This window comes from Fistularia commersonii, chromosome 28 (genome assembly GCF_037954325.1).
Source record: "Fistularia commersonii isolate RoL2024-O1a breed Wild chromosome 28, RoL_Fcom_v1.0, whole genome shotgun sequence".
NCBI lineage: Eukaryota > Metazoa > Chordata > Actinopteri > Syngnathiformes > Fistulariidae > Fistularia > Fistularia commersonii.
This window is the reverse complement of record NC_141311.1, coordinates 4,881,546-4,902,244: the sequence shown is the minus strand read 5'-3', so window position 1 is coordinate 4,902,244 and position 20,699 is coordinate 4,881,546. Positions and strand designations below refer to the sequence as shown.

The 20,699-nt window shown below is 46.0% G+C and overlaps 1 protein-coding gene across 1 annotated transcript in view; it reads left to right on the top strand.

Annotated features, from left to right (window-relative positions):
- The first annotated feature begins 9,469 nt into the window (after nt 1-9,469).
- The window catches only part of notch3 (notch receptor 3), a 28,485-nt gene continuing 17,255 nt past the window's right edge, over nt 9,470-20,699 (top strand). The window contains exons 1-3 of the mRNA XM_086175850.1: nt 9,470-9,841; nt 10,711-10,783; nt 20,465-20,607. Coding sequence (XP_086031976.1) covers nt 9,781-9,841; nt 10,711-10,783; nt 20,465-20,607 — 277 coding nt within the window. The 5' untranslated portion in view covers nt 9,470-9,780. The remainder of the gene's footprint in view (nt 9,842-10,710; nt 10,784-20,464; nt 20,608-20,699) is intronic.

The window sequence follows — 20,699 nt, the reverse complement described above, 5'->3', positions numbered from 1 at the left end:
ATCTGGGATCCTCCAGGGCCTCCTTGTCTCAACATGTTCTGCGGAGTGTGAGAGCCCCGTCCAATATCCATACCTAAGTTCAGTGGGTAGATCAGATAACCTCACCTCATCTTGATCTTACATCCAGTTTTATTTGAAATGCTGACATTTGATTTTTTTTTTTTTTCCCCAAGATGATAATGAAGAAAGTTTGGCGTTCATTTTCCTGCTTTTAGGTCGGCTATGTTTGAGGGATGTTGCAAGAGGACTTTCAGACACGATTTCTTACGAAACACGATGTAATCTTGTTCTCCTTGGTGTGACGAAGGGAATTTGAATGAATAGTGCAACAGGTGAATCCAGGCTAGTGTTTTTGCTTAAAGGTTCATGTGTCGGTCCGACCGACCCCACAGGGAATTTTACTCTGAAGTTTATGAATCACAAAGCAGACACTTGCTGACGTGCACGCTGCATTGCTGCGTGACTTGTCGGTCTGACGCCGTACGGCCAAACTGGCGTTCTCTTCAGATGCGAGGAGCTGTAATAGCAGGAGTTGCACACAAAGTTTTCACACACCGATGATGAAATAAGTAGTTTAAAAAAAAAAAAAAAAAGCGTTACGTTATCGTGTTCGAGAGTGTGAAACATGGACATCCGTAGCAAAGATCTGCAATAGGCTGTCAAAGATCTTATTGTTTTGTGCTTTATAATTATGCTCATTCGTGTACAGCAAGTCTTAATGATTAACAGTGTCCAGAGGGCATGGGCGCGTTTAGCATAAATACCGGTTCCATGACCTCTGTTTTTTACTGATGGATCCCGGATTTCCTATCCTGTAATCTGGGCCGTGCCGTACCTACCACAGGTGGTTTGTTGGGAATAGCTGCGCCACACTCGGACATCAACGCTCCCCGTGACCCGACCTCCGCGTCCGACTTTGACGATTGAGGGATTGCATGGCCTGACAGCTGCTCCCAAATTAGAGAGTATGAGAGAACACGACAAGACCCAGGAATGTCTGGATCGCCTTTCTCTTCCGCGGCCCGCGGAGGGGAACGGCTGCAGTTAAATCCAAGTTCTGCTGTGAAACCGAATAATCCGGGCCTTCGTATCTTCAGTTAAAACATTCCTGACCGCATATTGTAAGCATTCCTTCCGAAAAGCCGGCTCGGAGGGGCAAATGGAAGGGAGATGACCGGCGGGAGATTAATATGGGCGAACAGCGGGAACGAAGGAATTGAACATTTGTTTGTGACGGGCCGGCGCTGTCAGCTCGGGGCACAATAGCCGTGCCGTCCCGAGGTGAGACCTACTCTCTCATGCATTGTCACACTTCTGTCATTAGTTGCTGGGGAGACAGCGGCCAAGTCACGGAGGTCAGTGCGGCCAGAGGCACGGTTGTAGAATTGTCCTGTCAATAAAGTCGGCCTCAATAACGGTGTAGAGGCTATTCAGAAGAGATTAGCACTACACAGCTTTTAAGGATCCGCCCGGAAACACATACACTAAAGCCCCTAAAGCTGAGGACAACACGCACGACGTGCAAGCGCGGGGAGACGGCGTAAGGCTTTCCAGACACTCGGACACACACGGGTTTGCAGCGGCGAGCCGGATGAGCATACAGTAGATAGTAAGGCCATGAGAGAGGCGAGGGAGTGATTGAATGAGCAGCAGTGGGAGGATTAATGGCATTGAACAAACAAAGGAAGTGAGATTAAAGGGACGGGATGGGTAGCGACGTCTGGGCGGCTGTTTGACAGAAATGGAGTGCGGAAGATGAGAAGCAAGAAAAACATCAGGCGGAGGAGAGTAGAAATGTTGGTGGAAGCTTTCAACGCGCCGGCGTCCAGCGGGCGAGAGGGAGGGCGGATCCAGCCGTCATGCTGATTTTCCCTTCCTGCTGCTTATGGAGCAGCATGTTATTTTTCTTCAACATCTTTTAATAAAAGTGGAATTACCGCAAGCCCTCCTCTCTCCTCGGCCCCCTGGGTGGTGCGGTGAGGAATGTCTGCCGCTATCAGCCGCCCTCTCCACCCCCACCGAACCACCTTCGAGCTGGAGGACTATACCTGCTTCAAACAGGGCAAAATAATCATACAAAGAAAAAAGCAGTTCACCCAAATCGAATGCGATATTTGACATCGAATTTTTGAATATAGAAATATCGTCAAACGAAAACATCCCTAAAATGAACAGGATCTCAGCCGCCTCAACGAGGATGGGTTAATACGGCACGACGCAACAAATATCCCGTCGAGAAGTTCCTGCATGCGCGTGTGTTTCAAATAAAATGCAAACAGATTGGTCAGCAATCCTTTAAGAGATTTCCTTTTAAAAACAGGACAGCGGGCCCTCGGGCACAACGCTCTTAAACCGTATCTGCCCCGGACACTTCCCTCCAGTCCCTCCCTTTCTTACCCATTACTGCCGTCCTTATCACTCGAGTGTTCACGTAGACCGGCTATAGCCTAAGGCAGGAATGCGGTTTGCTCCTTTTCAAACTGTGTCCAGTACACCACCCTTTCCAAACTGCTATTTGAGCGAATCGCCTGGCTTTCCCCGTGGTGACCGCGGAGCTTCGTTCGCAACTTTTTCGACCGAGTCCGTCGGTCGCGGCGCCCGGTGTTGACGTGAGATGCCTCGGACTGACTTTGGCTCTTCCCCCCCGTCCTCAAAATCCATCTCCACTGATGAAGTGAAGGATGTGGAGATAATAACCACACATGTAATCTCACACTGCTTGAGTGGGCTCGGACAAAAGGGCAGTGGGCTTCCATGATGGATTTTGTGATCAGAGACTGCTTGGCTGACAAAGGAAGCAGGCCTGTTGATTTTGGCCAGGAAACAGTCACACATTTGCACAGCGCTGTCAAGATTCATGCCAGTTTGCAAATAGCCTCTTGGGCTTTGGTTACCCCTCAAATGTATCAATATCAGATTTTATATATATTACATTTATGCATACTTGTTTTTTATTTGTTTTGCTGTTTTTTTTATTTTAATTACCGAGCGCTAATGTAAGATTTAATGGTTAGGTGGAGGCAAATCATCCCGTTCCTCGGTGGTTTCGTAGTAATTACACCTTAGTGGTACACCGTCATTGTTACTCACCGGCTGTTGTTTTGATTGCACACCGACCGGGTTTGGTGATTTTCCCTGTTCTTTTCTTAAAGAAGATCCTGGCTCAGGAGCGTTCTGCTGGGACATGTAAAGGCACAGGTGGGGGGGGTGCGGGTACAGCCTCTCAGTGTGTAAGTGTGGGAACCTCTTCGCTGCCAGTAGCGCATGAGTAACAAGGACCCTGAGGGACTGTGGTGTAATCTCCTGAAACGCTCCGCACTTTTCTCCGTTTATCCCTCGGTGGAACACACGTATTTCGTCATAACGCTCGAAACCCTCGTGCATCGACGTTGACGAGCACGTGGTTTTAAAAACGCCGCTCTTCGCTTTTTAAGTCACCGAAACGAAACGCATCGTATCGCGAACACAGCTACACACGCAGAAATAATCGCTTTAAGGGTTTTTTTTTTTTACCGAATGACAAATGCTCGTAAATTTTCACACAGCTTTCTTTGACAATTATCACAGCGGGTTCTTCATATATTCAGATAAGAGTCAGAGGCACCCTGTTGTTAGAGTCCTGTACAAGTCCAGTGTAACGCGCATTAGCCGATCATTTACTCACATTTCAGTCTTTGAACTTTTTCCGCTACTGAAACCGAAATTATCTTACGGCATTAAATTAGCAGCAACTCGCTCGCTCACCGGGACGAATAGTTTATGATGTCACGTGCACGGACAAAATGAATGTTTCCGGGGTGAGCTGCAGTTGATAGTAAAGCGCACATGTGAGGTAAACGATGAAGAAAACCAAACGGATTATGATGTGTGATAGGGGCCATCTTGATAAAGGAATGCAAAGGCTCTAATGCAGATTTTATAGATCTGTTTTTCGCGGGGTGCTTTGGGGGGCGGCGGGCTGGCAGCTGTTGCCGCTGTGCAGGGGCCCTCGGGTCTCGGCCTACCCCTAATGGCCAGACCAGCTGTCCGAGTTCTGTCTGTAGGGGCGTGGGGTTTTCGGGAGGCGGGGAGGGCATGAGAACTTCCACCCCCCTGTCCTGGGGGGCGTGTCCCTGCCTTGTCTGCCCTCCTCTGAAACGGGGTGATTGATGGCGAAGGGTTGACACCCTGCTTCCCCAACAATTGACTCAGGAGAGACAGACGATGAACAGAGAGCTTGAGACCCCTCCACGTCTTTCTCTCCTGGTTTTCAGAGGCAAATGTGGGATCGGTCGCAGTTATAATTCAGTCATTTTTCTCAATATGTCTTTTATTTGACATTTTCAGTTGAGCATATGCCACTTGAAACACTTTTTTCAAGGCCGTCGGCCCAATATCTGCATACAAGCCGAGCTACTTGCTGCTTTATTAGTCAGATTACATGGATTTGAGCACGGTTTTGTTAAAAGGCTTAAATGACCCCACTGTCTTCTGTTAAGTTAAGTCCTCTTGTTGTTGGGGGGCCTTCAGTGCCCTCTTCCATACACGAGTTCAATTAATCCAATCACCAGAAAAGGGAACCCCGCCCGCAAGGGTTTGTGTCAGGTCATCGGCAGGTATCGTCGAGAGTCCGGGCATCGCGGCCCGTTCATGCGGACCTGACCTTTTGCACCGAACCCCGAGATCCTCGCTGGATCCTTTTCAGCCGGTCGCCCGCACCTCCGTTCTCCTTCAAGATTTACAAGCCCGCGGGGGGAAAGAGGAGGTGGAGGTGGGGTTCAGAGGGGGCACTGTCCGGCAGCTGTTCGCAGTGGTCTTAAGTAGCTATTTCACACGGAAACGGAGTCAGGGCTTTCTGAATTCCTCCAGCTGGCCAGTCTCCAGCTCTGTCTGATATACATTCCTTCACAGAGATGTCTATTGCACTCTCTGCCCTCCACTCTCACTGCTCTGGTAATTCAAATGCCACTGAGCTCCCAATGAGTCTCAGTCTACTGTCTAACTCAGTGGATTTATATCCCTCAAGGAAGGGACGACATTTCCCTTCTCAATACTTGATTAGTGAAGGTGCATTTTGAGCCAGGATATAAGCAGGATATCCATCCACCCACTTCTAACTCCGTGTCCAACTGTCCTCTGTGTAGTGAGGAAAGATTTCAAACAAGATGGTGCATGTAAAACTTTTACCTCTTTCCATCTTTCTGTCCCAGTCTTCTACAGAAACAGGACGTGTGCACACACGGAGGATTCAATAGCCATTTAGAGAGTTTGTGTGAAAGTCAAACACTTTTTCCCACAATCCAAAGAAAGATCCATCATTCACATGTGTTTACTTTAGGAAAAAAGCCCGTCTTAGTCACTGTTTGTGTGTGTACGTGTGTGTGTGTGTGTGTACATGTGTGTGTGTGTGTGTGTGTGTACTCATACTTTTGTATCCTATTTCACTATGCTCTCCACCCACTCTGACAAACACACGCGCACACACACACACACACACACACACACGCATGTGTGGCTTCATCAAATCTGCAACAAATGTTCGCTTGATGTGCTGGATGACAAATTCATTAATCTAGAGGGAAATCGTCCTCCCGTGACACACGAAGCTAAAATACAAGAAAAGAAGTTCAAATGACTCACCAGTAATCAAACCTCATTTATTAATGATAAAACATAAAATAGATACCGGCTGAACAATTTAAGTTGCCAGAGAGATCAGTTGTGAATAAATAAATGCAACAAGAGTTTACACCAACACACCTATCAGCATATATTCAGACACGTTATAAATAATAAAAATCACAACTCCACATGGTTTTGTTTTTCTAATTAAAGCATCAAAAGATTTATATTTAATATAACTTTGAAAAATCTGAAATTAAAAGTCAAGATGAGGCTGTAAACAATTTCAGTTGGGTCTTCCTGGGAACAACTGAGATTTAATCCCGGTTAAAAATCTCTGCTTCTCGGAGAGCAGTGTAAACAAAGATCAGATATCATATCACTACGGGCTACAGTTGACTTTCGGGCTGTCGTAACATCCGCGGACAAGCCCAGGTGCCTGCTGCCTCTTCAAACCTCATGATCCCAACACACTTGATGATGAAACCGGTTTCACAAAGAAAATCGCGCTGTTATAAAGCACCGATCAAGGAGACGGTTTAGATTAGCGACCTAAAAGCTGCGTCGCAATTGGTCCCAACATCTGTCAGTAGGGGGTCTCAGCCGCTGATTGGCCGTGACCAGCTTTGCAGAGGGACTTCTAATCCTCTCCATGCTCTCTGTTGGTGCTCTAAGGACCCCCCTCTCCCACTCCCTCCACATAAATCAGTCTGGCTTGGGTGGTAAAGTCATCACATCCACTGTGTCCACACACACACACACACACACACACACAGTCCCTGTTAGCACCCCATCACACAGAGCGTGCTAGATCTAAAAGGCCACATGAAAGGAGGATGCTGGTTGATCGCATGATCCGAGCACTTTTACCGGTAATTCCACCTGTCACTGTATGAGAAGCATGAATTCAACTTTGCCGCGACCTCCATCCCGTACGAGCGAGGTGGCTGAGTTTGTAGAAAAATACAGCCGCGGAGTACGAACACGGTCCCCCCCCCAAGTGAGTCCTGGTCTGGACGGACGGTGAAAGCATGTCTCTTTTCCATCCGGTCACACCTGGTTTCTACGCGGCAAAGGCTTTTGTCAGCTTTTACTCGCGCCATTACAAATATAGAGAATCGTGTGTTGTCCGGGATGAAAGTCCGTCTGTTTGCAGTGTGCGTTACAATGGAGTGTGTTATCCCAAGGTATCAGATGTTTAAAGGGAGTCCAGCTGTGCACGCAGCAGCAGAGCAGTAAAAGAAAAGCACTAAAAAGTCAAGATTAAAAGTAGGGCCGCTATTTCATCAGATTTAGCTCTGCCGATAAGTAGTGGTGACAACTGTTCCGATGGCAGAGTTGTTTGCTTTCCAACAGAGAGCGGCGGTATAAATCCTGACCTGTGACATTGTTGTTTGTGTGTTTGGAGAATACCCCCCGAGTCAGGCGCGAGAACTTTGTCACCAGGGCTTCCACTCTCACACTTTTACTCTAACACAAACAAAGCCCTGCTTACTTCTCCTGTTTGTTTGTGATTGAGAGAGTGGGTGAGAAAAAAAAAAAAAAAAAAAAAAAAAGACGAAGACTGGATAGCAAAGACTAAATGAGACGTCAGCTGATAAAGAATTCTTTGAAATGGCGAGCTGCGGACGATACAGCTGAAAATGTTTTTCCAGGAGAAGAAGAAGAAGAAATAAAAAAAAAAAAAAAAAAGGAGGCCATTCTCCTGATGTTCTTCACACAAGATTAAGTTCAATGTTCGCTTTCATTTCTGAAACAATGCAGACGAGGTCCTGTTTCTGAAGGCTCAGGGCTGCTCCACTAACGACATCAGGGAGGGGGACGACAAACTGTAATTTTCTGATTTACACTTTAGATTGTGGTGTACAACAAAAGTTTGAGGTCCCTGGTGAATTCCTAATGCTTCTCCACAGGGTGGTTCGAATGCTGCAAACGACATTCATTTGCACGGATCTAATTTGCAATGCGGATGATTATTGATCGAGGCGGCGCTTCTTAAAACCACCTTGAAGGGTTTTCTTTTAAGTATATGATATAACAACGGTCTCGGTTGATATTTTTCCTGTTTTCAATAAACGTCAAATCTTCAGGATCTCTTCTTTCTTCATGTCTTTTCCAACAGGAGTACAACGGTTCATAGGAAAGATTTAATGTCTCTGTGTCAGCCCTCATTCCAGCTGGGAGAAAGTCAAAATAGCCTCCTGTCAGCACCTGCATCGCAGTGTGTCTGCTACATCTCCTGCAGGGGGAGCGGACATTTTCACACCCAGATGTGGGCAAACAAATACAGCTTATTGGACATACTAGAATAAAAAATGTGGAGGCTTTATTGCATCAGATGCATCTTCTCGTTGTGGCAACCGGACTGGAATATCATATTCGAAAACTCCCCACGGGCCGCTAAAACTGAAGAACGAGGGGACGAAACATCTTCAAGTGAAGAAATTCAAGTCCGGTTGCCACGGCGAGAAGGTTTCAACAAGAATCCGCCATGACCCGGATGACCGAGAACCTCCACGGAAGGTCAGACTGAAAGGACTCTCCGTCAGAACCGACTAATCGCATCTTTGTGTCGGAGCCGAAAACCCCGGTCAATGAAAACTTTACATCGCCCGATCTTTCGTCACACGGCGGCTGCCAAATGTAGCAGGTGTCCGCGAGGCCCGACAAGGCTTTTTCTCCCGTCCCTATAGATGACGTCACGCGCACTAACGAACTTCGCTCCAAACCGGCCCGCTACATTCATAGCCCGACCCACGGCGGTAATTTATTCAAGGCCAGGATCTGGACCGGGGGTGATGGAGAGGAGGGAGACAGTGGGGCAGGGGCAATAGTGTGCTTGAATATTAGTGTGCTGCCCTCCCCTATGGAGAGAAACTGTGTCATAATGCCAGACTCCTTTTATGATTCAAATCAAGGCTATTGTCTCTGTAAGCGACCGGCTCCGCTCCGCGCCACAGAACAACCAAGGCACTATACAGCGCCTGCAGAAAATGAGTCCACTGTCATTGGCTGGTGAGGTTCAGGCCGAGGCTACGGGCCAGAGCCCGGCGCGGTGTGAATCTCCGCACTTTTCTGCCACAACGGCGACGTGAATCTCCGTCTAATCTCGAACGCGTAAACAAACGGCTTCCGCGGAAAGACGTTCCCTTTTCCCAGCGAGCTGTTATTATTGATCGAACTCGCCGAGAGACGTCCGTCGGACCGAAAGGGCTTTTTATGAAAAAAAAAAACAACCCCCGTAATAAAATTAACACCGAACCGATGACGAGTCTAACCTCCTCCTCCGGGATCACAATGATCATCCCTGGATGAGAACCCGGCAGTTATAGGATTACGTTTCCCTGCGTCATATCGAGCATTTTCAGTCCTTTTTTTCAAGCACTCGGGGGAAAATCTAGACATAATACGTTAATTTGTACTCTTTATCTTTTTCTCTCCCTGCAATCAATGATCTGAAGGGTGTCATTTGCAGCCATATCTCCGCACGGCTCGGCAATAAACCGCAGACATTTGCTTCCATCGCCGTCTGAATTCAGCGACACCGGCTGGATGACTGGAAAGAGACAGACAGACAGAGAGAGAAAGAAAAAAAGTTTTTTTTTTGGGGGGGGGGGCGGGGGGGTCAGTAAGACTAAGATACCTCTGAATTCCCCTCAGTTTCCCTGGGTGGAAGACACTGAGGCTTTCCTTGCACACTCTCCCACAGTGTGTGTGTTTGCATTTGTGTGCAAATGTGTGTATGTGTGTGTGCAAATGTGTGTGTGTGTGTGTGTGTGTGTGTGTGCTAATGTGAAGCTCTGCGCACGGACTTTCTTTTGTAGGACCAAGAGAGACAGACAGACAGAGACAGGGAGAGAGAGAGAGAGAGAGAGTAAGAGAGAGAGAGAGGGAGAGAGTGAGTGAGAGAGAGAGAGAGAGGCGGAGTAATCCCAGGCCCTGGGACTCATCGGGAGGGATAAGTTTTTCAAAAGTTTTCAGAGGAGAAGAACCGCAGCAGCCGTGGCCGAGCTACGGAGGCTGTTACGCAAACCGGGACCTAACGCCGCCCTCTCCGGCTGACTTAATGAAAGTTCCCCCTTCAATATCGGATCTTTCATTTCTACGAGAATCTATCAAAAGGATGTATTTCCACTGAAACGCCGCCTTGAAGTGTTGGAAACTTTTTTTTCCAGCGAAATGGAAGGGAATATCCCATGGATTATTTTGTCGTTGTTAGTGTTTACGCGCAGTGGAGAAGGTACGTTCAGATCATCTTTGCCTTCATGGGAGTGTGTATGTGCGTGTATCTTTGTGTGTGTGTGTGTCAAACATCCGCAGGGAGACTGCATGCAGAAAATAGGCCACTTTGGAGATGCATAGATGAACCAACACCCCGAAATTAGTTTTAGGTTCAAATGCATTTGCAGTTTGTTTTGCAAAATTCAGTGAAAATGCTGCAGAAAGTTTATTGATTTTTAATTAAACCCTTAAAAGAATGATACTTGGACAAACTTCTTATTTCATGGGTGATTTCAGTGATTTTTTTTTTTTTTTGCCTAATACATGCTGAGATTTAACCCCGACTTGTCATGTTCAATATAAAATTCAAAAAGCAGCCAAATAAAAACAGTATTTATTTTCTGCGCCGTTTCATCTGTAACAGGGGGGGTGATGAGCTTTAGCACCCCCCTCCCTCCGAACAAAGACCCTTTAAACAACTGTGTGTTTTCCCCTCCAGTGGATGAGCAAAGACTGTCAGAGATGTTAAATGAATGTCTATTAAACAAACGTTCAAGCGGAAACAGCATCAATCTGTGTTTATGTATGTGTGTGTGTTTGGACAATTACTCTTTATCAGGCAAAACACAGACGTTTATCTTCCTATTTCAAAAATGAATAGCAAACATTGTTGCAAATCTTTTGCAACATGAAGAAGTAGCAAAGGCCTTCTGCCCAAGGGTGCTGCATCACTTTACATCAGATTGTGTATTACTGAGTTGGGATTACTTGTGTTGCCCCAGCTGTGCGACCATCACGGTGTTTCTGTGACCCCGTAGGATCAGAAGGTGGAAGTGGACGGCATCAGCTTCTGTGCGGTTCTATAATTAATTTCTCAAATTTCCACAGGTGTCCGTTGCGTGGATAAAGTCAAACCTTGTGAAAACGGAGGGACATGCTTAGAGTCGGCCTCTCGATGCATGTAAGTGGAACGTTCACGAAAACATTCACCGCCACTCGATTGTTTCGCCGGGTAATGATGTGGGTTAACACACGGGTCACCGTTACTCATCATTTATCGTTGGGCAAGGGGAAACATGGGATCCCAGGGGGACGGATGGGCATTCTCTTGCCTCTTGACGCTTTTAAAGCCGGGGAAAAATGGGTGAGAGATGTTATGAATTGATCAGATCCACACAGGTGAACAGCAGCAGGCCTCAACACGCTCCGGTAGCAGACTCATCCCTGCACCTGTCAAAGGGGCGCATCACACATCAGTTTCGATGATGCATTTCGTCGTCTTACATTTGTTTGGTTTGTCTCTTTTTACAAAAAAAAAAAAAAAAGCAACTAAAAAAGTCCATTTATTATGAGCCCTTACAGTTGATAGGACGACGTGTCCTCATTCCCTGCCTGCTTTGGGTGTGTGTTGTTTTTTCTCAATTTTTTTTTTTTTTAGCTCCCACGTCTTTTTACAGTGATAAGGCTTTTGTTTTTCAAATCGGGGGTTTGGTAGGGGGGTGGGGGGGGGTGTGTGGAGGGGGTTCTTGTGTGGGAACCCAAAACAATAGTCAAGTTAAATAGCCTACAGTGTCTTGCCCGGGGGTCATTCGCACTCTGGGGAGCATGCGCGTCATGGAAGAGATACAGGCTTCCAATGCACTGCAAGTTTCTCATCTTCAGAGAACTCTGATTTTAGCGGATTGAGAAATGGATTTAATTTATTGCCGTTGCCTGAGCAGGATCCAATTCACACAATTAAACTTGTAAATGATTTGCCTCAACCTTTGAATGTGTGCAGATCCTGACCTGAAAGTGTTTAGCCTTCACAGCTGTCAACACGAAGTACTATGCCACAGCTGACGTGTACCTTGAATATGTGCAACTACTAACTCCCACTGACATTTTATTAATCATTTGCTGTGGACTGTGGGATAAGTGTCACGATGTTAGTAAATGTGTAATTTAATGCAGCTGGATTTTTTTTTTCAGCTTCACCGTTTTGCATTTAGTCAGATTCAGCAGAGCCGCAGATGTTAAACCCGTCATTTGAGTATTATTTGTATGTTTTCATTTCTCTGCGGCAATTCGCTTATCCTCTGTGTCCATTCAATCTTCTATGCTTTGTAAATATTGGCATTCAGGAGAGGCTTTGGAGCTTGACCACTGCAGAAAAAAAAGAAAAAACTGCTAGATTTGCAAAGACAAAGTCTTTCCTCTCGAAAAGGACATCAGATGGGAAGCCGCAGTGTGTAGAAAGAGTTCCCAGAGCAGTGGACCGCAGCTCTGCCACATTAAAGTGGTCAGACCAGTCCTAGACAGAGGTGAGCGGTGGAGCTGCTCCACCCCTACTCCTGGGATTTCACAAAAACAGGATATCCAAAACAGTAGAAAAGATCCTTTCTCTCAGCAGATACCACGCTGTAACATGGCACCAGAAGGCCAGGACACTGAGAGGGAAGAGAAGAAAGGCCACAATAACCTGAGGGCCGGTACAGTGCAGGAAAAAAAACAAACAAAAAAAAACGTATCTGTAGGATAAAGATTCCTGGTTCGGTGTTTGAAAGGAATTCGGAAAACTAGGTCTTTGCTCAGACTCTCCACTTGCATTGTTGAAAGCTGGTGATGTAAAACTGTTCCCACTCCGTAGTTGTCTGGCCGCTCACATGTTTGATTTTTCTTGGAGCGAGCAGCTTCTCCAGTAATAGTAAAACTTTCCGGTCTGTATGGCGTCTGCCATCGCAACCGTTTTACAAATGAATGTAATCTCTGTCTTGATTTAAAACTTAGCTTCAGCATCACCCGCCTCTGGATTTCTTCATCCGGTAATTTAGGAAAGTTTGAAGCAGACAGAAATGTAGCGAACTTTAGCTTCAACTGGTTGACCAGCCAAGCTTTTTCAGTCACCCTCCTCCTCTTCACCTTACAACTCTTTTTGACCCTAAACCTATAAAAGTATCATTTTTAATCCTTCAACTCTGGCATAAGAAAACTTTTTATCTACAGTTTTTGTAGCAGTTATCACAATTTATTTCCACAATGCTTTCCAACCACAAAGAGCATCCCTGTTGGGAGGTTCCCTTTCACCAAAACTACAAGTATGAAGTGTGTAGATTTACCCCGGAGGAGTTTTCGCCGGTTTCTTCGGGGATAAAAGTTGTAAATACGGCTACTCATCGCATCAGTGGAAACTAATGAAGGTTTCAATGGTTAGCAGGAGTTTTTCCTCCTTGGCTCGGCGTGTTTCGAACTTGACAGTGAAGTTCAGATGGCGTCCGAAAAAAGCTCGCCGCACGGGACACGTACTTAGGAAGTCCAGGCGAAGGGGCCCGCCGACGCTCGGCTTCGCCTGCAAACAGAACTTTCCCGGAGGGAGCCGCGGCGACATGGTCGGAGGAGGGATAATTAGGCAGATTGAGAGGGTGTCATTCAGAGAGGATCCAGCTGGAGGAATTGAACTGGGGGTAGGGAACGAGTGGGGGCAGAGGGGAGGGCTACTCAGAGGACAGCTGGTGGATGTTGTGATGGTAATCCAGTGAAGTCAGATCTTGACAAAGGGGAAGCATAGGGCCAGGTGCTCCCATTGAGCAGCATGCCGCCCCCATACTGTGAGAGACAAGCTCGTGGAGGAATGAAGCCTGTGGCCGGGTCCCTCCAGCACATGTTGCTTCTCTCACAGAGCAAAGACAACCGGGTCCGTTCCTCTCCGTGTGGAGTCCGGGGCCCCGGCGGCTCGTCCTCTCGTCTCCAAATATAGCGGCAGGTCGCCGATTCAAATCGGCCCTTTCCTCCCGGGATACCGGAAGTCGAGCGGAAATAAATTTCGGGACTTCTACACTGTGTTCGACCTATGAGTGGAAACAAAGTCCTCCGTTTGTTATTAATGCTCTACCCTTGGCCTCAGTAGCAGAGTTATCATATAAATTGCGAGTGTTGTGTTAAGAGCGTGGCTACTCCCAGGCCCCGAGATGGTCACCAGACCTTTAGGAAGTTATGGATTATTGTTTGTTTAGTAAAGTTTTGCAACTGCGTGCCTGTTTTTTTTTTTTTTTTTTTACAATAATTATTGAAAAAAAAATATTAGGAGAAAGAAAAGACGGCCTCTCCCATTTAAAGGATGCAATCGTCTTCGGGCTTTTCAAGCGGGAAAATTCCGACATTTTAAGTTGCTTTAACCGTTTGATCAAGGGAAGATGAAGAATGCTTCTCGGAGGAACAAAATTAAGCGAAACACGGAATTATTTACTCATGCCAAGTCACATATTTACCGACGGGCCCTAGCCAACAGACACATTATATTTTGGCTTTGCTTAGAGCACCTCAGGGCCAGTGTTTTCTTTGGCATCTTTATGGTGGATTAGAAAGGAATGCTTAGCGAGATTCCTCCTGTCCCTGTGGTGCTTTCAGGTTATTGTCCACCTCCCATCCACTCACCCCGGTAGCCTCTTCAGGAATTTCTTTAACAGCGCAGTCAGTCTAGTCTAATTGAAAACGCAATGTTTGGAATGCCTCGCCGTATTTACAAGGTAGTCGGGAGAAAAGGTGATTACTTTGCAGTTTTACAATTATGATGTACCGTTGTTTGTACTGTCCTGAAATCCTCATGGAATCTTCAGGTTATCTCCTCCTCCGCTTTGCAGAACAGATGTTTAACCTGACGCCGGCGGTCGTATCGCGTGAATGCTATCCGCTAATACGAAGGGCGTATCGTCATTAGGAAGAAGATTTGAATTTTGTTGTCCCCTCCTCTTTCTGGGTCATGACTGGGGACGGGGTTCCCAGGCCCCGTATCAGGGAGCTGTTTCTTCTGACCTCCCTGTTAAACACATCCTGTCTTATCAGGGGAACAGCTAAAGCTCAGTTCACGCCGTTTCTCATCTCTTCCCTCATTTCGTCCCGCTAATATCATTAGCGCGAGCAGACGCCGGAACATTTACTTGGGATTAAATTGTAATCTTTTTGGACTCAATGTATATCGGGAAAACTTGTCAGGATAAAAGTCCCTTTTAAGTGTCCTCTTCTGGCTGTTTGTTATCATCTGCAAGGCAGTGAGATCCAACTAATTGAAAATTCTGTTAGTAGAAGGTCTAGATCTTATTCTATATAGACCTTTTTTGTTTTTATATTCATGTCTGTTGTAAATTAAAAGTCAACTGATGCCCCGGGACACGACTGCAGTGCAAAACGTAAATAAAAAAAAAGTTCCTTAACGGTTTAGTCCGTATTAGCCGTACACCTTATCAGGCCTTCAACCCTTGTGAAGGAATGAACTACTTTTTTTGGGGTGGTTGAAAATAATAGACTTAATCTGGGCGTTCCCTCCAGAGTTCCCATTTGGTTATCATTATAAAACATTGCCATTACCCTAAAGAAATCGCTTTCCTTCGCACGTATCAATAAAGGAAAGGCTGAGAATCAGAGCTTCTGTCAACATTTGAGCGAATCGTGGTTTATCGGCGATGGTGATTGTGCTATTTAATCTGCGTTCAGTGTGTAGCCCGCTGTGTGTTTGCTGTGAAATGAGTGGCAGCGCCGGCCGTTAAAAGAACCGAGATACCTTTGATAGCCCGTCTACGGAGGCCGGCGTTTGGTAAAATTACAGATAATGCATCGCTGTCTTTCTTTTTTCTTTTAGTATTTTGGGGATGGATTCTTTTTGGTCTCAATTTCAGACTTTTACACAAATCTGGTTCAGTTTAGGTGGCTGGGTGGGGGTTTTGTGGTCGTGTCCAATATGGAATTCTTTGACAGACCTCGACCCTGGGATTCATGTTATGTGGTTATGGGCAAATACGCTGCTATTTAAAAAATGTCAGGGAGTAGCTTCTTACAAAAATCTATTGAGGCAGATTTGCTGAGATGAAGCACAAAGTCAAATATAAATTGTCTGTCCCTTTAGTGGTCATTTCACTACACGTTTTCTTGGCGTTTAGAGGACACGATTGGCAAGGAAATACCACTTACACTCCGAAGTAACATTTTTCATGTACAGCCATACAGCGAGTTTAGGACTTAAAACGGTAACGAGGACGCACCCGGAGCTGTTAAGGCCCAGGACGTCACCTTTTTTTCTTCTTCAGTCTGATCCTACCGTTACATTTGCCGAGCGTAATTGTTGCTCTGCACTTTAAACTCTGTAAAAAGCCCCCTTTTAAGGCATGCTCGTGCTGAATTACCAGAATAATTGGATAGTTCACTCAGCTGTACCTGCATAGGCAGGGATCAGTCCTCTGAAGTGGCCTAACTGTCCTTACAAAACCTCGTCTCCCATCACCCCCTTTCCCACTCCAGCGCACTCTCACCATGGGTTACTGTTGCCAGGTTACAGCCCAGGCCTGTTGGTCTGTGGAAGCCCGGGCCTGAAAGACTTGCTGTTTGGGTCACTCCTCCCCCCCAACACGTTCATACAAAGGAGTTCTGACTACTTTGGCTCTTTTATTTGGGCCACAAAACGCTCCCCAACCCCCAATCTGGCTCTTTGCTGAGAAAGGGAGAGCCAAGCTGAGGAGAGCAGAGCAAAGGAGGCTGTTGGAAGGAGGGGGATGTGGATAGTCTTCTGTTGGCAGTGTGGTGTCAGTATTGACTCTCATAAAGGAGTAAAGCTGCTTCATGCTTACTTGTGGAAAGAAGGGATGAGGGTCTAAGCTGAAAGACCCTCTGTTGGATGATTTTTACAGATCAGAATATTTGTTAGCCCCTGACGGACAACAAATGTAAAAAAAAAACAAAAAAAACCTGCAGATTGGAAATTTTCAGCTAGAAAAAAATAGGCCTCTAGTGCGAGGATTGACCGCTGATTTATAGCAGAAATTAACACATGTTGAAAAGACTCCTTTCATCAACAAATAATTTTATGAAACAAACTTTACCAGTGATACAAGACAACCAGGATGTAATCCTTTGTCCACCGGTTGAATGGCCATTGTCCCCAAAAAAAGGTACAACTGTGGTGATGCCAGGTGTCTCTGCTAATGCCATAGCAATGCTATGGAAAGGAAAAGGAAATCTGTAACCAAGATCGGTTATTCTTGCGTTTCACATATAAACACGGTTCCCTTCTGATCTCCTACGCTTCTCAGTTCAAGCCGTTGCTCGCCGTGCAGAATTCAAACGTCTACCTCCGGCCGAACGATACCGTTGTATTGTCGTGTTTTCCTTTTTATGTCTTTTAACTTGGGGAGTGCGCTCTTAAATAGGAAGACCGCATTATACTTTGCGCTTTGTGGAGCATGACCGTGAGTATGAACCGTGTCAGAGATTACAGAGTCTTTGTTCACAGGTGAGTCACCCTCTGACCCCTGGCAGAGTATCTACCATTGTATATGAGAGGATGAGCTCAGGTTACCCTGCTTCAGTGACCCAAATAGCAGGAAAACCGGTGTTCGGTTACACCGGTGTTGGTGAAAGAGCTCACTCACATAAATCAAGGGCTCATCATCACGCTCGGCACTAGAACGTCTTGGACATCACGTCATGTTGAAGATAAAACAAAAAGTCACCCTTAAGAACTCTTTTGATTTATGTTTCAAAATTAACATCTACTTTTTTCTTCCTCTGCATTTTCTTCAGTGGCTGTTCTCTTTTAGGGGTTCACTATATCCTTTCTCACAGGCTGGGGCTGGTTGTAAGTTTCTCTTCTTTGTGTTTTGGGCGTGTAGTGATTGCTGCATGTGTTTGCTTTGTTGCAGTGCTGCCTTGACGGAACGTTCTTGAAAGTATGTGAAAAGGAATTCTTATTGCATGTGTTTTCGGAAAGATGACCGCATTGTCTGAGTGGTGTGAAGTGGCCTGTGTGTTCGTGCGTGCGCAAGTGTGCCTCTGTGTCTTTGTGAGTGACTTAGCAACAGTCCCATGAGCAAAACATCATTTATTTTGGCTGGGGTCTTGCAGGAAAGTTAAAAGCTGGACACTCGGAGGTACACTGACAGATGTGGACAGATGCAGCGTGCCGGGGTTGCAGCTGGCACAAGCCCTCAAATGTGTTGACGCGAAGAGATTACCCTCTTTGGCCATCTCCCTACCGCACTCAAATACCTCCTCCTCATCTGCCGTTCTCTTCCTCAAAGGTCAGAAGTCGACAGTCACTAAATGTGACCCAGGGGCCCGTTGCACAACAGCAGGCTGCACCTGCCCTCCACATCCGTCTGAAATAAGACTGGGCGGAGGCAATGCCACGGTTCCTGGCCTTGTGTTCCCAGAGGCCGTGGAATCCACAAGGTTGTAAAGAGTCTGATAAGGAGATTCTCAGGTGTACTGGGACAAAGTTGAGCGTCTCTTACAGTCTGCGCTGATAGCACTTGGATTTGTGTTATGGGAGTTGCATGCTGGCAACGTGTCAGGGCTGGACAAAAGAATGTGTGTTTTGGCAAGTTATCTCAAAGCTCATTTGTAAGGGAGAACAAAAAAAAAGATGCCATTACTACATGCACAAATGTATACTCTTAAAACGGAAACACACATGCACCAGACTGCTTCATCCAAATTGCTGGACACCTTTATTCCAAACACATGCAATTCGGTTTTTGTAGTACAACAAATAGCACCCATAATCATCGACCAGTGCAAAGGTGCTCTTAGAATAACAGTGTTTTACAAGTGTTGCTCTCAATCTTTCTTTAGCAATCAAAACTCATGGAACAGAGCAGCCCCAATAGAACTGCACTGGGATTTTTTTCATTTTTCATCTTTATTAGGAACTCGCTCTCTCAGTCCCCCCAGTCTTCTCTTTGTGCTTCATTTTTGTTTCATTTTTAGTGACCTCCCAGATTCCAGACATAGTTAATTTGCCTCTAAATAAACCTAGCCAAGCCATGACAAATAGCCATGGGTACCGCGGGTGGGTGGGTGATTGCTCGAGTGTTCAGGCTTGCTTGTTCGTCTGTGAGGTTGCCAGGGTAACGGGGATCGTGCATTGCAAGGGGGAGCTGTGTTTTCAGAGCAGTGGACAAGGGATTACAGGAAATATGACATGGCATTCCCTCTGGAACAGGCCGCTCCCTCCTTCTCTTCGTTGTCCTCTCTACCAGTTCCACCTTCCAAAGACACTCTCCTGCCGAGTAAACCCCACCCAACTCCCTGCAGCCTGAGTGACATTATCATCACAATCAGACTGGGACCTCTGACATTTGACCTCTCAGCGCGTAAGAGGAGGGGGTTTGTTAGGAGGAAAGCCAAGCTGGCGTTTGGAAAGGGGGGACGGGGGGAGGGGAGGGCAGAGGGGGGGCTCTCAGGGATGGAAGCTGTAACAACTCAGCCAAAATTCAAAATGAGTGCCCCCGAGCTACTCCGCTTTTCTCCAGATGATATCGCGGGGCTTTGCGGATCGCCTTTTACTGAAATGGCAAACGGGAATTTTCTACAATAGGAATTACACTTGGATAATTTATTAAAGTTATAGTTAAGCAAACTGTTACTTTGGAGACGTTTGTATTTCCTGCACATTCCTGTGTATGTGCACATTCTTGTGGATACGCCTTTGTGCTGATGCCTGTGGCTTCTCCATTTCACTATTGTCTTTGCAAAGCCGGAAAAAAAGCCAAACAAAACTGAGAAGTCTTGAGTTTTTCTGAAACCGAGCAATACGGTCAAAAAAAGGGGACGGCCGGCTACGCTTCATAAAGTCTGGGATTGCAGAAACTCTTACCTTTTTAGTGAAGGACATGCTGGATTTTTCAATATATAAATTACACAAGTGTAATAGCCAAGCTTATTTGGAGGAGAACAGATGAAAACCCATTGTTGATTATGCCCAGGGGTTCTTTGCCTGTGAAAGAGAAGACAGAGCCTTAGGGTGGGCCGAAACCCGGCCGTCACACAGCCCTGTCATCAGCATCAAACAGCCTGTTTGAAGAGGGGGCTTGTACCCGGCCGGAGGCTCCACTGCGGGTGTAAAGTTACCAGCTCATGCGTCCTTCGCTGTGAGCCAAATTATTGTGTGAATTATCAGCAGACCCCCTGACAAAAGCAACAGAAAAGTCCAAACTATAAAAACAAGTTTTATTAGTGCAGGTAAAGCCTCAAGATATTGCAAAAGTTTATGACAATGAGCTGTTGTCTCGCTCTGACATGTGAATGCATACTTTGGCCCGTGTTTTGAATCGGTCGCTTTGCGGCATCAGTTTCCTAGATGATATTTTGGGTGTTTTCCCAATTCAAGAGTAGTAAAAAAAAAAAAAACAGCTGATATTCAGAATATGTACAGGGAAAGATTGGATTGGTAAAGAACACTGACGAATTGAATTTTTCCAGCTTGAGAGGAAAGTAATGTGCCATCTGGATCTAGCTTTTCAGAGATGTCCATCTATATATATTTCTCTCTATATATAGATATATATGGATATATATTGATGTCTTTGTAACTGCATTTGAGTCTCCCCCCCTAAACATGATGTTAAGGAGCCAGTACTTACGGACTAGGAGATGTTAAGATGAATTATATCCACGGCCTTGAAGTCTTATTCATCCCACAATATAAATCAGTTTGCAGATTTAATGCCCGGGAATGCCAGACCCATTACCGTCATGTTCATGCTGGGAATCGGTCTACATTGGTCTTGGTGTGTCATGATATCGTCTTGAATGTTTTAACCGGTCAACCTCTGACCCGTTTTGGGCCTCGTGACCAAACATAAATTCATTCTGGTGTTTCAATTATTCTATCCAGATGTCGCCCGGGATTCATCGGCACTCTTTGTAAGTACCAAGATCCCTGTCATCGATCACCGTGTCTTAACGGAGCGGTTTGCAAGAGCCAGGTTTTCAGCAATATCCCACAGTATACCTGCGTGTGTCAGCGAGGGTTCAGAGGTACTGCTTTTCAAAGTTCTACAAATGTCAAAACAATTCTGAAGGTTGCAACGTTACTGTTCTAACCACGTACGATCCATTTTTTTTATTTA